This window comes from Pseudorasbora parva, chromosome 1 (assembly GCF_024679245.1).
Source record: "Pseudorasbora parva isolate DD20220531a chromosome 1, ASM2467924v1, whole genome shotgun sequence".
NCBI classification, from domain to species: domain Eukaryota; kingdom Metazoa; phylum Chordata; class Actinopteri; order Cypriniformes; family Gobionidae; genus Pseudorasbora; species Pseudorasbora parva.
In genome coordinates, this window is record NC_090172.1 from 44,893,294 (window position 1) to 44,910,360 (window position 17,067).

The following is a 17,067-nucleotide window of genomic DNA, read 5'->3' on the forward strand; positions in this document are numbered from 1 at the left end:
GCTAATGTTGGTCAACACAGGGAAATTTACTTTTATTTGGTTGTATTTAACATTTTACCCGAGTACGCTTTATAAAAATGAATGTCTAGCTATGACTTTGATTACTAATGTCTCTAAACACGGTATTCTCTTTGTCATTGTGCATTAAAACAATCTACATTTTTTCTTTGACAAAAAAGTGTGCTAAGAGGCTTATCAAACATGACCTCAGTGTAAGTGTCTGACTCTATATTTATGGTCTTTCAACATCAGACTCCTGAAACAGAAAAGCCTTTGTCAGGCCTTGGCCTTCATAAATGCTGTCGAAATAGCAGCTGAGACGCACAGGAAGCCAGGTGCTTTAACTGATCAAAAGACACCACACACACACACACACACACACACACACACACACACACACACACACACACACACACACACACACACACACACACACACACACACGTCTGGTTCGCTCCTTGTGGTAGCCTAGGTAGGCCTACTCTCCATATATAGGCGTAATAGTTTTTATACTGTACAAACGTATATTCTATCCTCTTACACTAACCCTATCCCTAAACCTACCCATAAAATAAAACTAATTCATAAGATTGTTTCCTAATGGGGACCTCAATTTAGGTCCCTGCGGTGACATGAATCTGTTTACATTCAGGGTGAAGTCCCCATCTGGATAGAAAACCATGAACACACACACACACACAGAGAGAGAGAGAGAGAGAGAGAGAGAGAGAGAGAGAGAGAGAGAGAGAGAGAGAGAGAGAGAGAGAGAGAGAGAGAGAGAGAGAGAGAGAGAGAGAGAGCTCTTCCTCTACCTGTACACTATACTAGAAATGAAATCTTATCAGCATAATGGCTTTATTGTAGGGTTTAATTTGTAACCAATTCCAAGCCATATACGAGACAAGAATATGTTGAATATCCTTTGAAAAAAAATATGTTGATAGTGATCAAAAGACTTGGTTTTCATCAGCTTTTTTTGTAATGCAAAAAATAAAGCATAAATGCAAATAGCCAGTGTTCACAGGCATCGCTCTTCCCTTTATATTTACCTGTAGCCTACTGTAGCCTAGCCGCAGGTGTGGCTATTTCATTTCACAAATAAAGCACATGAACACGGAACCATGTTACAGTAGTTTATTTTGACAACATTTTTGACCATCACGCTTTTCTATTGTTGTCATTCGCTTTGATGGAGTGCTTCTATGACTGCTGAGCTCGTAGTAGACTACCTACGCAAGTTTCCGCATGACTAGCCTACTACATGATAATGTGACAAGAGCTCCTTCAGAAGAATTCACACACGCTCTGAGCTGAGGGACTGAGTCACTGCGCGCGGAGTCTTTGCGTGTGAAAGTCATTTGAGTTTATTGCTCTTCAACTAGTTTTGAATTGCGCTTGTTTTTACATCTAGGCTACTGTCTCACCGGGAAAATTATTTCAAAATAACCAGCGAGCGTTACGCGATTTTGCTGACCGTTTTCCAAAAAACCAAGTGTGTACGGAGGGGTATAGCAAGTGTTCTGCGGTTGTGTATGAAAGGTAAGACAACTCTCGATGTTTGCCAATGTGATACACGATATGATGATCACTCTAAGAAACGTGTTAGTGTAAATATTATGAATCATTGGTTTTGCTTTTTTTACGCGTGCATTGGTTATTTATCCCGCCGTTTGTTTAGTTTAAATTTATTAGAAACATGAATCAAAAAGCAGAGCTAGCCTAGTTGTCACACCTTTAGACGAGCACTAACAAACCCGTCAACTCTATTCCGCTCTCTATGTGGGTGCGTTGTCACAGTAATGATAATAGAAATGTGACAACCTGCCCCGGACCGATTTATGAACAAAATCTTTTTCCGTTTAACCATTCTGTTAAAATCTTTATTATGTGACCATTATTGCCTTGATTTAATTGTGTTTACTTGTTATATAGCTATAGAGCTATAGCAAATTATTTCGATATTGAAATTTAAGTTATTTAAGCTATTTTAAGCTAAATTGAAGGGTTCTCATTATTCACAAGGGCAATATATGAATGTTCTGCACGAGAAAACACGTGTGCAATCAAAATATGAGATATAGCCTTTGTTGTGACAGCTCCCTCTTTCTTTTGTATTCACAAATGGGCCAGGTTTTTGTATTTTTCTTCATGATTTGAATGTGTTTGCATGTACACTGACAGAAGAAACCATCAAAATGTAGAATGATAATAATAATAATGTCAAATAAACAAATAAATGTCAAATGTTACTGAGCTTAAAGAAATACATTAACACATTTAACATGCAATTATCTTTTACAGGGTTCAATTTTAAAGGGTTAGTTCACCCCAAAATGAAATTGATGTCATTTTAATGACACCCAGAGCATATGCAGTCTATGCACACTTTATTGTCCATGTCCAGAAAGGGAGTAAAAACATGATCAAAGTAGTCCATATGTGACATCAGTTAGTTGATTAGAGTCTCTTGAAACATCAAAAATACATTTTGGTCCAAAAATAACAAATACTACGGCTTTATTCAGCATTGTCTTCTCTTCCATGTATCTCAAATAAAGAATTAAACTGCCAAACTGCTGAAATCACGTGACATTGGCGATCCAAATAGTAAAGTAAAAGTGTGCATGGATATGCTCTTGGACTAAAATATAAAATATCTTAATCTGTGTTCTGTAGATGAACAGAGGTCTTACGGGTGAGGAACGACATTAGGATGAGTCCTTAATGACATCAATTTCATTTTTGGGTGAACTAATCCTTTATTTGAGCTCACCCCAACCTTTATAAAATAAACATGCAGTTTTTCTGTTTTCTTTATGCATTTTTCTCTATGTTCATGTTCATCTTAACATTTCACACTCATTGCTGTAATATATGAGGCAAGGATTTCCTTGGGGAAATTGGTGCGCAGGTGGAGGAGCAGCAGCCACATATTTACTCCGAGGCTATGAACAAATCAAAGACACACTGAGACTGTGTGCTTTAGTGAAACCCTCGACAACCCCCATTCGGTCCATCTCAATAGAAAGGAATGCTCCCTTTATCTGCCTTCTATAACTGACTGAGAAGATTGAGCCTGTGACTACAACTGTCATATGCTTTTATTATTTCTGCAAATTCAAATTGAAATTTAGATTCATAAGACATTTTCGTTACGAATTGGTGGAATACTTATTCAATTGCAAATAAATATGTTTTTTGTTTTAGCTTCTCTTTATGTCTTGTAGTGTATGTTGGTTTTCCTGTCTGAACCATGGTGGTTGATCTGTGCAACTAAACGTCAGAGAGTTTTTTGCTGTAATGCAACTTAGCTTCCATGCGGTTGCCACTAAATGGTCAAAGTCCTTTGCCCTCAATCTCAACCACTTGTCAGTTCAGCTTGGAATGAAGCGAGCTGAAAGGCCTCTCTTTTTTGTCTGGCACTGATGTCACAAAGGAAAATCACAATAGCTTGACCTAGTTCATCTCAGAGTTCACATTCTTGTTCTGTGCGGGTTGCTAGATACAACATCAGCCTTGGAAATACTGTAGAAACAAGTCTTCTGCGGTTGATCTCTTTTGAGGCTTATATGTAGGACTTCAAAACAAGTCATCATTTCAAGTGATTTTATCAGAGTGTGGAAATTTAGGTAGCAGCAACAGAGACTCATAAGTTCACAACACAGAAGTTATTAAATTTCCCCCAGAGTCATGATTACTAAAAGAGGAAGCGGTATATGATTGTGCATCTTTTTTTTATGGCTGTAGAGTGGGAAATAACATAACAAGTGTGAGAGAATTGTATGAATTTGAACAAAAAATCCTTTATTTGTACCGGGCAACATGCTCCCTGTATAAATGGACTTCACCAGCTTCCTTTCAGTGGTGCTTAGAGAGAAAAGGGACATTCTTTGACTGCTGTGAGGTCCACATAGCTGGAACAATGGCAGAGGGAGAGCGGGCCAGAAAGGGCGGAGGCATAGGCGCACCCTTCTCAAACATAGCACAGAGAAACTGGGTACTCTCAGTGGTAGTCAATAGGCTACTCTGTTATTGGGCTGTCATTTTACACTGCATTGATGATATGTTTAGACAAAGACAAATTTCAGAGATTGAAACTGACCATTAATCAATTAACAGGTTTTTAACAACATTACATTATTTTTACAGTGTATATACACACTCACAATGTGCTGGAAAAATGTTGGTCCACTCCATATTGAAGATAGCGTTAGACAGTTGCTGCAGATTTGTTGCTGCACATCCATTATAAAAATCTTGCGTTCCACCTCATCCAAAAAGTGCTCTATTGGATTGAGATCTGGTGACTGTGGAGGTCATTAGAGTATAGTGAACCATTTTTTTCTAATTTTCCAGTGTTCTTTTGTCCAATTTTGGTAAGCCTGTGTGAATTGTGATCTTTGTTTCATGTTCTTAGCTGGTAGGAGTGACAAGTGTAGCCCATCTACTGACACCGTTAAAATAGTCGATGTGACTACAGTGGTTTAACCTTAATGTTATGATGCGTCAATAATACTTTTTGCACGCAAAAACAAACAAAAAATAATGACTTTATTGAACAATTTCTTCTCTTCTTCTCTTCGCTGTTGACATTTTAAATACAGTCCAGCACTTCCTAGTTCTACAGCAGGACGGCAGCTTACCATTGGCTGCGTCAGTATCACACGCATGCATTGTGGTGCTCACTTAAACAGCGTTGCCAATGATAAGCTCCTGTTCAACAGCGTTAACAGCGTAAGAGACCACCACAGCGAGAAGATATTTTAGAATAAAGAATTTTAAAACACAAAAAGTATTCTCGATGCTTCATAAAATTAAGATTGAACCACTGTAGACACATGGTCTTTACCTTTCTTGACCTTGGTAATTCATTTGCTGTCTATGGAGGGTTCAGAGAGCACTCCGTTTTCATCAAAAATATATTAATTTGTGTTCCGAATACCATGTTTAAAAAGTCACTTAAAGAGATAGTTCACCAAAAATGAAAATTTGATGTTTATCTAACCCAGGGCACCCAAGATGTAGGTTTATTTGTTTCTTCAGTAGAACACAAATTAAGATTTTTAACTCCAACCGTTGCTTGTATAACGCATGTCAATGGGGTTAGTTTCTATGAGAGTCACCATAGCCCCTTTCACACTGCACGTCGGACCCGCAATATTTCCGGAACATTGCTGGGTCGCCTTCTGTGTGAAAGCAACCACGTCCCGGAATTGATTACCGAAATGAACCCGGGTCGGGGACCTAGTAACATTGCGGGATTCCATCCGGGACGAGCGCTGTGTGAACAAAAGCCAAAACTAATGCCGCAACGTGTACGTAGTTATTGTGCGACTCCTAGAGCTTGTTTTTTCAATAATACAACCCTACAGTGTCAGAAGATCTAGTCTGTGTTTTAAACGCAGAGAGTGTTCGTATACAAAAGAAACTAAAATTAAACAAGCAGAAATGTGTGCAAACTGGACACAAGTCGAGACCACGGAGCTCCTTACTATCCACGCTGAAGCTGAGATCGCTCGCTGTTATGCGTCACATCAGGATGTCACGTGTCAACTCGACCCGTGACCGTTACGGGTTGTGTGTGAAAGCGCACACATTACGGTATTTCGCAGGCAGTGTGAATGGACCAAATCTAGCAGCCCGGGAACAAATGCCGGGTCGCATTATCCGTGTATTTGCCGGAATCGCAGTGTGAAAGGGGCTCATGAGGGTAAAAAACACATAGACATAAAATTTGTATGTCATTTGGATTTGTATGTCTATGTGTTTTTTACTCTCATAGTGACATAGAAACTAACCCCATTGACATGCATTATACGAGCAACGGTTGGAGTTAAAAATCTTCATTTGTGTTCTACTGAAGAAACAAAAACACCTACATCTTTGATGGATGCCCTAATCAGATAAACATCACATATTCATTTTTGTGTGAACTACTTACCCTTTAAATAACCCACCTTCTGATGCTCAGTTTGAACTTTAGCAGATTGTCTAGAGTTGACTATAGGGCTGCATGTGAAACGACTGCATTAGACAGCTGACTTGTTGCCTCGCTGCCCTATCAGACGGTGACTTCCTTACAAAAAAAACACGTTTATTTAAGTATGCTATGGTATACTTCTTTTAAACAGAAAATTAGAATGTATACTTTTGGTCTACTTTTGATGTACTTTTCAAAAATATACATGAAATTGCACTCAAGTACTGAAGTATATTTGGATTTAAAAAGGAAACCACATATGTGTTTCCTAATTCTGAATTTTTTTTGTGCAGGCTACTGCACTGAATCATAGTACAAGTTTTTAGAGTGTAGTGTACATAGGAATTTACTTAAAATGTACTTTACTCTTTCCCTGCAACTGATTGAACTTTCTGGCTATCCATGTTTTCACTGTTATAGGTTTGGTGGTGGTATACAGCATATAAATGCAAAATGCCTAATATTCCATTTGAATGTCAAACCCATGAAATAACTGAGTTTTTGGGGGTGTTGATGGACGCAATAGAATTCATCTGTGTTTTGACCATTAGACTAAATCCTACTAAATACTTCAAAAAAAAAAAAAAAAAAAAAGTAGTATTATAAAATTATAACAGACTGCCCTAAGGTACGAATGGTTGAGGATCCAAATGCAGTCTAATGGGGAAATTCAAAACATACACAAAAGTCAGGCAAAGGTTGAAACACAAATGAGCAGTCCAAAGAAAGAGAATATCCAGGTGAAGAAAAAAACAGGAATTATACAGAGAACAAAGAAAAAACAATAATCCAAAAAAAAACAAGGCTCAGAAATGCAGTGACACAGGCTACAATACAGGAAATGAATGAATGAGTAGGCACGAGAGTGGCGTGCCCTCTGGTGGTGATCAATGGGCACTCTCACAGACTGTGAGATTTTACTAAAAAAAAAATTAGTAAAAATTTAACTAAATTATAAATTAATTTGTATTCATTGCTTGTATTTTTGTCAATTGCTTGTTTACACTTGTAAAGATTGATGTGTGTCCATGGCAGGATTTTTTTTTTGATGGGGCCTGATAGAAACAGAAAACAAGTCTGGGCAGTGTGGGTGGAAAAACTATAAAACCAAATGGCTGCCCACAGCATAGGCAACAAGATGGCAACTGTCTGTGTAGATTTTATATATTTTTTTTAAATCCAAAAAGTTTGTCAAGCCATAGTGTCCAACATGTGCAAAATGACGCATTGATATAGGCAAATTGCTCCCAAAACAATATTTAAGGGTTGCAATTGTTTCACATGCATATTCCATTACACGCAATGAGTTGAACACATAAGTTGCAGGTTTTTGTCAACTGTTAAGTGCAAAGGAAGTTTAGTATGTGTGAATTTGCTGTTTAGATATGTTTATCAGTGCTTGTTTTATGTTATTATATATTTCTCTCTTATATGTGTCTTTAATTCTCTTTTTTTTATGCATGCATGCATTGTCATAGCAGTTTAGTAGTTCTAGAAAACACAATCTCATAATAGCAGCAGCAGCAGTATTGGTAAAGCAAATGTTGTTTAGTCGTCAGACCAAATAGAGTATCTGCAGATGTTATGTTTTGCATAATGCCTGCCACAACAGGTTGATGCATATTTGCACTCCGAGTTAGTAAATGCAGGAAAGCCACAGTGGTGTTTGATCTTAACAGTGTGCTAGATTCTCCTGCCGTTTCATTTCAACTTATTCGGCTCATATCTCTGAAAGATGTAAAGGTCAACCTTCAGAAAAGCAACACAATATATCTGCATTATATAAGTGGGAACTAGTTAAAGTGTTAACGTATCTATCATTTAACCAATTGTTATTTACAAGAAGGTTAGGCCTTATTTGTGATGACGTCACACTGCACTGTTTAACCCCGTGGTCTTATTCTTAAGCCTATCATCTGTGCACCACAAAGTCAAAATAAACCAATCTTACTTTTATGGAATATTGCCGTATTAATTATAAATTATTTATTTGTGCACATCATTATTTTTATTTTTTTTGGAACCCATGTTCCCTCTTAATCTTTAATTAGATTAAAATCTTGAGCTGCAATTAGGGGGGTGAAACACTCCAGTCAATCTCATGTCAATCTTGTGTACCTATAGATTAGTATTGCATCCATCGTATCACTGAAAAGTCTTTAGTTTTATTATATTTATAAAAGAAATATAGGCTGTACCGAGTCTTTCCGGAAAAAAACGAGCGCCTGGAGCGCGTGGGCGGAGCTAAAGAATGACGAGTGCACACAAAACGGTGACGTCCTCAAGCGTGGAGAAACCCATGGCTATCGATTCTCAGCTAATACAGATATGATCCAGAATCATTCGGAGGCTGAAATAAATTGAACAGGAGAAACAGCAACAGCAGGACGTCCGTCTCTGTGGTATGTACTGTATTTAGTGGCCTGTCAACATTTGTGTGTGTTTACTCGCAGTTTATGAGGACATGATTCGGTTTATGGACTATTGTATGCGACTAAACCTTAGCAGTAGCAAGCAAAACGGTTTTGCACGTCAGACTAGTGTAACGTTATACATAGAACCAGTGTCCGAACTATGCCGTGGCCTTTGGGGGAGCCCTTTTTTCGGGCACTTTTGCGTGCCTCAAAAGAGGAAAAGAGGACTTGTATATTCCTTCACACGAACGCGTCAATCTAACGCTTAATGCATTGCGGAGAGAGACTCTTAATATACAATTTACAATCATTGAAGAACATCTTTGATTTTAATGAAGGAAAAAAAGAGAAAAAAAAGAATTGATAGGTCAAAGAGCCCACAGATAGTCTATAAACAAAGCATCCGGCTGTCTTTGAGTTCACATGAACAACGGTCAAAGTTACTCGTCAGGCTACACATGAACAACGGTCAAAGTTACTCGTCAGGCTACACATGAACAACGGTCAAAGTTACTCGTCAGGCTACACATGAACAACGGTCAAAGTTACTCGTCAGGCTTCACATGAACAACGGTTAAAGTTACTCGTCAGGCTACAGAAGAATACCATAATTCCTCCATTCAACTAACGTTAGTCTTAGGACATCGATAGTCACGCAGACCTATATCAACACAGCCACAACACATAATTGGGAATAACATGCCTTAACACAGAATCAACCACAGAGGCTTGGGGTCAGCTTCCTTTGCTGTTCGTCCAGAAATTCAAGATCAAGAATTAGATATTCGTTTTTGTTTTTTCTACGAATCTTTGCGTTGACATGTATAAACATGAGTGGTGCACCGCAGTGCCACCACACCTTGATGGTAATGACAAGAACAGCATGTATAGTTATCTTTATTGAAGTTAATTAGATTTAAATCGCCGTCATGCATGAATTAATTATATATTTTTTTAGCAATTTTACATATAATAATCCACGATAATCACATGACAGAAAACTGAAATTGCACCTCAAAATAACACTGTCAATATTTTTTAAGACCCGCCAAAATTTTACAAATCACGTTTTCAGGGGAGCCCATGTCTTATTTAGGGGAGCCGAGCTCCCCCTAGCTCCCCCGTAGTTCGCACCCTGCATAGAACAACAATGGAGTAACCGTTAGTGCATTTGAATGACGCGGCACGCGACCGTGTCGTTTACTGATGTTTACTCACGCGACGATAGCCAACAGCATAGACATTTGAAGCAGATTTACTCACCGGCTGCTTCCAAAGCAGGACCGAACCTTTATCGCTGGGACCGCTCCGTCAAAAACACACTTCTTTGGTATGATTTGGTGAAGTCCTGTGACAGCAGTGACCGTGGAAATCCACTTTGCGACGCGACTGAAGCGATGTTGTGAAGCTTCCCGTCATTTCTGCGTTCAAATCGGTTCAAATGCAGCGCTGCCTTCCTGGAATGCTGCACACAGCCAAAACTCTCCGAAACTTGTGAAAAACCGGAAGGAGTATTTTTGACACAGAAATACTCCATCAAACGTCCAACATTAGGTTTTGTGTTATGTTTAGGATGGGAATCCAAGTCTTTAACAGTGTAAAAAGCTCAGTATGCATGAAACAGCATTTCATCCCCCCTTTAAAGTAATCTCCCCTCCCTCTTCCGACAACTCTTCTCTGATGACATTTTAAAAATATTCTTCTTTGAGAGTCTGTTTAATTTTCATCTGTTTCAACCTGAAATTATATTCTGGCATCATTTTGATGAATAGACTTAGTATTCTATTGTACATGCGAGGACGTGAGCGTCTTGAAAGCTTACCCACAGATTACACACATTTTTTAAAATTGCGATATGGTGTCTGTATAGTGTCTCACCAAAGTGAGAAAAAAACACTTCTGTTCTTCTAACACTGTAAAATTTGCTTGTGACTTGAAAAAAGTACTTGTAGATGTGCTGTGTGCCTCAGTGATCCATGTTGACTCATTCACTGTCACTGGCTGTGTGTTTAGCACATTTGAACTGGCAGTGTATTATGATTCATTTTACTAAATCTAAGACATCCTCTTTGTCTTGACTATGAGGACTTGTGTATTACTACACAAAATGAAACAAAAATTGTGACATAGACTTAGCATCATATCTGTGTGACCTCAATAGTCACTTTGTTGCAAAGGGAAGTTTGTTCTTATGGATAAGAGATGGCAGTTGCAGTAGCATGCATCAGAAAGTATTTTTACCCTTGCATGTATGTGTTCTCAATGATAAGAGTCCAGGAATAGATATTACTAAATGGCTGCCTCTTTATCTCAAGAATAGTCAGTTTGTGAAGAGGAAGTCTTTTTTTTTTACACAGATAAAACATACATGTATCTTTTATTAAAAAAGTAGTAAGAGGAAGGAACAGCTAAGATATCGATAACATGTATTCATATTCAAACGGGAAACATGGCTCTACTGAGGCATTTCATTGTGCATTTTTCCATTTCTCTCTAACCGAGTTCTCTGTTGCTTTTCAGGCATCATTTATGAGCTACAATGAAGCAGAACCAAAAGACTGTAAGAATGTGGATGATCATCTGTCTTTTGTTCAGTTTGGGTCTAGGTAAGTAGGCGGTGACCACACACAGAAAAATATGGTGTCAAAATTGTACCTTTAGAGGTACAACAGTCAGCTTGTCGCTGGGGCAGTACCCTTAAAAGGACAACTTTGTACCATTTTTGCATTTGTACAACTAATATGCACCTTTTAGGAGTAAAAAAGGTACAAAGATGTCATTTTAAGGGTACTGCCCCAGCGACAAGCTGTTGTGCCCCTAAAGGTACAATTTTGACACCCTATTTTTCTGTGTGCAAGGAAGTGAAATTATGTTGCATTTTGATGATGGATTACTGGTAGCATTTTGTTTAGTCGACCTATTTTTAGAATGAAAATGCAATTTAAAATGTAATATTTTTGATAGAAAGGCCGTTAGAATTCAAATCAAGACATTTTGCTGATAACATTTATTTATATTCATTTTATTTATATATTTACCATATTTTGTCCAGCAACAACAGAGAATGACAGAGACTTTAAGATGTGTGGAACATGGCGCCATGGCAACAAATCCCGAAATCTGAAATATGACTTGAGAACAGGCTGTAGTAAAATAGAGATTTCAGCCAATGAAAGCACACTCTCTGTTCGGGGCAGTATCACAGCGAAGTGCACACAATCTTCATCCATTCAGCTATATTCAAACCCTCTTCAAAATCAAAGTCATTTCTGTGTGATCTGGGAGCCGCTGCTGGACCTACTTATAGTGGAGGTGAATGGAAAAAATCACATTCTGTGTGAACCAAAAGGCCTTCAAGGAACCTGCTGTACTGACCTCTCACAAGGGAAAATAGAAAATGCTGGTCTGTTTGGTATTGTGAATGGCAGCATCCATGGTGATATCATCAGGTATGCTGTCATGGAACTATATACATTTGAAGGGGATTCAATCAACTGCAGTAAGTACCTTTCATTTAATATGTTAATTTTGGTCAAAGTTTTGATACAGATATAAAAGTTACACTGAGTGAGCTCGCTTGTGAGTTTAGCATTTGTGAGCTTGTAGTTAGTTTGGTTTCAGTATATTTCATCTGTTTTCCAACTTTCAGAGGAGAAGTTCTGTGATGAGGCAAGTCAAAAGTCCAGAGGACCAAACATGTGAGTCACTCATCATTTTTATTTTAGTTTGGTAGTTTCACTTACTGAGTGTTGTGAACTGATGTGGTTTATCATCCAGATTGCAAGAGGGGATGTTGTGCATGCTTATAAGAGTGTGATCAAGATGAGCTTAAGTCTGAGTGAAAAACAGAGCTTGAGCCGCAAACAGGAAACTCATGCCCTTCAATGGCATTCTAACGTATACCACTGGATTTTTAATACCTGTATCACATCAACATTTTATTTATTTCATATACATCCCATTTATTGTGCATGGTAATTAAATATCCTGAGCCATCTTATTAAAATGTTTAAATGAGAATAGTCTTATGCATACTCTGTTAAGTCCAGAAATGGGTGTGTACTATTTGTGTGGTTACATTAGGTAAGTGTTTACTGTGATTTGTATTGTAACCATCACATATACACACCCTCCAGTAAGGGTATATAGTAAGGGTAAGTATAGTAAAATACTATAAATAAACATTTTTCTTGTTATGAAAATGGTGGTGGGAATTCATATAAATCGGACTATCCAGGCTATCCATGCCTTATACTAGCCCTTGTATCTTTTAAGGATCATGCTGAATAAATATGTGACTATTTTTGTATTTGTTGTAGTGAGTGTGTGTTTTTGCATGTTTTCAGGATAGAGAATGCAGTGATGAAATCCAATACAAAAGGCCGTGTGGATCTACCTTGTGCTCAGAGCACAGTTATTGAGATGGAAGATGGCTTCACAGGACTCAATATAACTCTGCCAGTAAATGACATTCACATTTTATAATCAGAGGTCAAATAATCTTTCAGTCACAGAAAGGTCTTTTTCATGCATATTAATAAATATGTGTTGCATTCCAGGCCCCTCGAACTGTAGCGCCAAACATGATACCCTCCGTTTATCTTCCCTCCTGCCTGAAGTCAAAATCAAGAATCAAATCCAAAGTGGTGTGTACTTACTACAAGGAACAGAAATTATTTCAGGTATGTAAATATCAATCAGAAATTACTCATGTGTGGAGCTATGTACAGTATGATACAACAGTATTTGTGTTGTATAGGGGGGAAAGTCTGATTCAACTCTTCTGGGTGACATAGTTGGACTCTCTGTGGAGAATGAGATCATCCAAAACCTCCCAGAACCTGTCAAAATACGGTTCCATCACCTTCCCTTACCAGTAAGTATGTTTTAGCATGTTCAGCCCATTACAGACGTCAGAACCACTGCCTCCTTGCAGCAGATCTTCATTTGTGTGTGAAACAGAGGAATTCATGACTTGACTATTTTACACATTTTATAAGCTGTTTGTGTACACACATACAATGAGTGCATTTAGCCCGGCACACACCGAGTTCCGTTCTAAAATACAGTATATGCCATAAAACCGTTTTTTTTGTTTTATATTTGTGGATTTGGTGTTAAAAATGTGTTAAAGCTATAAGCAAACCAAGACTAAATGTATTTCGACCAAATCTGGACAAACGAGAACCAAACAACAAGTGTCAACACACCCTAAATGTCTGCCATGTGCCTGATAAACATCAGATCTTGCTTTCTGCATCTAAATCACAAGGCCACCCCCCACATCACCACCACCACCACCACCCGTACACAATTTATGACAGCAGTTTGCTTTGAATTGCTATGATTCATTTCTAAACTGTTCTGTATATGTCCCAATCCACTCTCTTCCTTACCTCTTCTGTTTCATTCCACAGGCTAACTGTTCTGGAAGATGTGTTTCATGGGACACCAGAAAAGGTGTGCTTAAGTCTTCATGTTCATGTCTGACATCAAGCAAATGTTTAAGCAATTACTGATTGTTCTTCTGATGTCTTTCTCTGCAGACAATGAAGTGAATTGGAGATATGAGGGTTGTGCGACAGTTAAAATCAATGAGGGAGAGACAGAATGTCACTGCAATCACCTTACATACTTTGCTATTCTTGTGGTAAGTTTACCAAGAAAATTCAGATATATAAGTTTGTTTTACTCATTGCTGGTAATATTTTACACTTTATGAATAAAAAGGTATTTCTCTCATTCTTGGGAATTTGCATAGCCAATGGGAAAGATTGTTATCGGATTATAGCATATAAAAAGAAATAATACATACCATGTCTATTTTCTTCAATGCTTCAGCAAGTGGAACAGAAGGCTACAGTTCGTCATCTAGAAGCTCTGACGTTCATAACCGCTGTGGGCTGTGCCCTGTCTTTAGTCAGCTGTTTGGTTCTCTTCTATTGGCTCTGTAAACGCAGGTAACTATGACTTCATTGACTTGGAATTTATTACACTGTTAGAAAAAAAAAGAAAAGAAAAAAAAACCTTGTTCAGTGAAAGAAAAAGAAAATCTGTTCTGAATCTCACCCCCATTTTTGTTTCTTTTTTGTCTCTGAATTCCAGAATAGGGAAGAAAAACCAGACTTCCCTGGTACATCGTGGTCTGGTGGTGGCAATATTTATTTTGTGCTTGTTCTTCATTCTTACTGGTACAATGGCCAATGTAGGAAATAAAACAGTTTGTGAGATAACGGGAGCTCTTCTGCATTACTCATTGCTCAGCACCCTCTGCTGGATGGCTATGGAAGTGTTTCACACTTTCTTGTTAGTCCGCAAGGTGTTCAGCTCAACTCCTCCTCCATGGGTCTTTTACTTGGGGGGATTTGGTGAGTATGAACATGAATTTATTTATTTATGTACTTATTTATTTATTAGAAAACAAGCAGAAATTGCATGTCCATCTTATTTAGGAGTATTTACAATAATTTAAATGTAGTAATGCACTATTTATTTATATAACAATTAATTTTTAATATTTTTATTTCAATTATAGGTCTCCCAGCTCTACTAGTCGGTATGCTGCTCTCAATAGGAGAAATTTATGGCGAAAGGAAGATTGTACCAAGTGAAAATGTAAACGGTCCTTACCACATGTAAGAAGAGATATTTACTACTTAGATGTAACTATGCATTCATTATACAAGAATTAAAATAATCTTTTCTCTGCTTATCCAGGTGCTGGATGTTGGAAAATGACAACAGCCGATTGGCCCATTACATCATTAATATTGGCTTACTGGCTGTTGTGGTGAGCTCTGGTGCAGTCATGCTTTTTCTTGTGGTGAGAGAGATCCGCAATCGCCCTGATTGGAAGAAGATTCATGTGGCTTTTCTCAGTATCTGGGGACTCACCTGTCTATTTGGCACAACGTGGGGCCTCGGTTTCCTCGATTTTGGCCCTCTCTCAGAGGTCACCCTCTTCCTCTTCTGTATCATCAATTCCTTGCAAGGTATGCTTTTTCTCGAATGGTCGGTCACAAAATGCTCAAGGTCAAATAATGGCTAGGCTATTGTGTCAGTGTAAGTTGAGTTCCTGTAGCGGCATATAAAAATCAAACAGCCCTCAAATTTGTTTCCTTTTGTTATCATTACTTAAGAAATCTTGCATTTAACTCATTAGCTTCCATTCTGTTTGCAAAGAATGGCATGATAATATCCATTTCCCATGTATCCTTACAGGATTTTTTCTCATGCTACGATACTATGCCCTTGAGCGGATGAAAAAGAAAGATGACTCCAGTTCAGATAGGAGCAGTTCTGGATCTTCAAAACAGCATATGCTACAGACTCATGAAAAGAGTTAAAAATCTGGTGATGCTCAAACAGTGTATTTCTGAAATTGCCAAATGTCACAATGAGTTTTTACAATGAAAGATAATCCATAAGGGCATTTGTAAAGATATGTTCTTATCCTGCTGGTCAGGAATTTGATAGTTCCTCAGATGACACTGAGTCCCAGAGTGTTGGGTAACTGAGCATAAATGCTTCACCTGTCATAAGCTGTATTTCTATATTCATATTCTTAGTATGAGTATGATAGTTTGTTTAGTTTTCTCAAGTGACCCTTGCACTTTAGCTTTTTTTTCTGTGTGAAACTGCTGTATTAATGTGATGTAAATAGGAGTTCTAGCAAATCACTTTTTGTAATAAATGAAAATTAAAAGTAGTGAGTTGTGTGTGATTAGATAAGGTGTTTAAAAAAAAGCTGCCAAAAAGTGCATTCCTTTGTGTTTATTTTCAGAATGAAGGTAAACGAGTTCAGCAAACTGTATTTTGTTTAGTTCTGTAAGACATATGTTGCACTTTTGTTTATTCTTCAGAGCTTTGTAATGAAGCAAACTGAAGTACAAACTTTACTTTTTATTTGTATTGTTTTTAAATGACTTTTATGTGTATTTCTGTTGAAATGTAATAAAATGGAATACATCATTTCAATATTATTGGTGTTTGGTGATTTTTCTTTTACCTTTTTTAATAATTATATATGTATTTTTTTATCATACAGATTGGTAATATATATATTGAGGAAAGTAATTATTTGAACACCCTGCTATTTTGCAACTTCTCCCACTTGGAAATCATTGAGGGGTCTGAAATTGTCGTTGAATGTTATGTGCATGTCCATTGTAAGAGACATAATCTAAAAAAAAATCCAGAAATCACAATATATGATTTTTGAACTATTTATTTGTATGATATGTCTGCAAATAGGTATTTGAACACCTGTCTATCAGCTAGAATTCTGACCCTCAAAGACCAGTTAGTCTGCCTTTAAAATGTCCACCTCCACTCCATATATTATCCTAAATTAGATGCACCTGTTGGAGGTTGTCTGCATAAGACACCTGTCCACCGCATACAATCAGTAAGAATCCAACTACTAACATGGTCAAGTGCTGTCCAAAGCCACTAGAGACAAAATTGTACACCTCCACAAGGCTGGAAAGAGCTATGGGGAAATTGCCAAGCAGCTTTGTGAAAAAGAGTTCCACTGTTCGAGCAATCATTAGAAAATGGAAGAAGCTAAACATGACTGTCAATCTCCCTCGGACTTAGACTCCATGCAAGATCTCACCTCATGGGGTCTCAATGATCCTAAAAAAGGTGAGAAATCAGCCCAGAACTACACGG

At 37.8% G+C, this 17,067-nt stretch overlaps 1 protein-coding gene across 1 annotated transcript; it reads left to right on the forward strand.

The window, feature by feature from the left end:
- Window positions 1-1,153: 1,153 nt before the first annotated feature.
- Window positions 1,154-16,376, forward strand: LOC137084746 (adhesion G-protein coupled receptor G5-like). Its single transcript, XM_067451168.1, has 14 exons — window positions 1,154-1,539; window positions 10,915-11,000; window positions 11,447-11,893; window positions 12,044-12,092; window positions 12,741-12,855; window positions 12,954-13,076; window positions 13,154-13,270; window positions 13,812-13,854; window positions 13,941-14,044; window positions 14,236-14,354; window positions 14,500-14,762; window positions 14,930-15,029; window positions 15,112-15,386; window positions 15,616-16,376. Exons 2-14 carry the CDS (start codon window positions 10,934-10,936, stop codon window positions 15,738-15,740), a joined length of 1,947 nt encoding a protein of 648 aa, XP_067307269.1. The 5' UTR covers window positions 1,154-1,539; window positions 10,915-10,933; the 3' UTR covers window positions 15,741-16,376.
- The last annotated feature ends 691 nt before the right edge of the window (window positions 16,377-17,067 follow it).

Excerpts from the sequence above, each read along its gene's own strand:
- LOC137084746 (XM_067451168.1), top strand. The coding sequence starts at position 10,934 with ATGAAGCAGAACCAAAAGACTGTAAGAATGTGGATGATCATCTGTCTT. Across the intron at positions 11,001-11,446 it reads TTTGTTCAGTTTGGGTCTAG|CAACAACAGAGAATGACAGA; the intron begins GTAAGTAGGCGG and ends TATTTTGTCCAG. Across the intron at positions 14,355-14,499 it reads TATTGGCTCTGTAAACGCAG|AATAGGGAAGAAAAACCAGA; the intron begins GTAACTATGACT and ends TCTGAATTCCAG.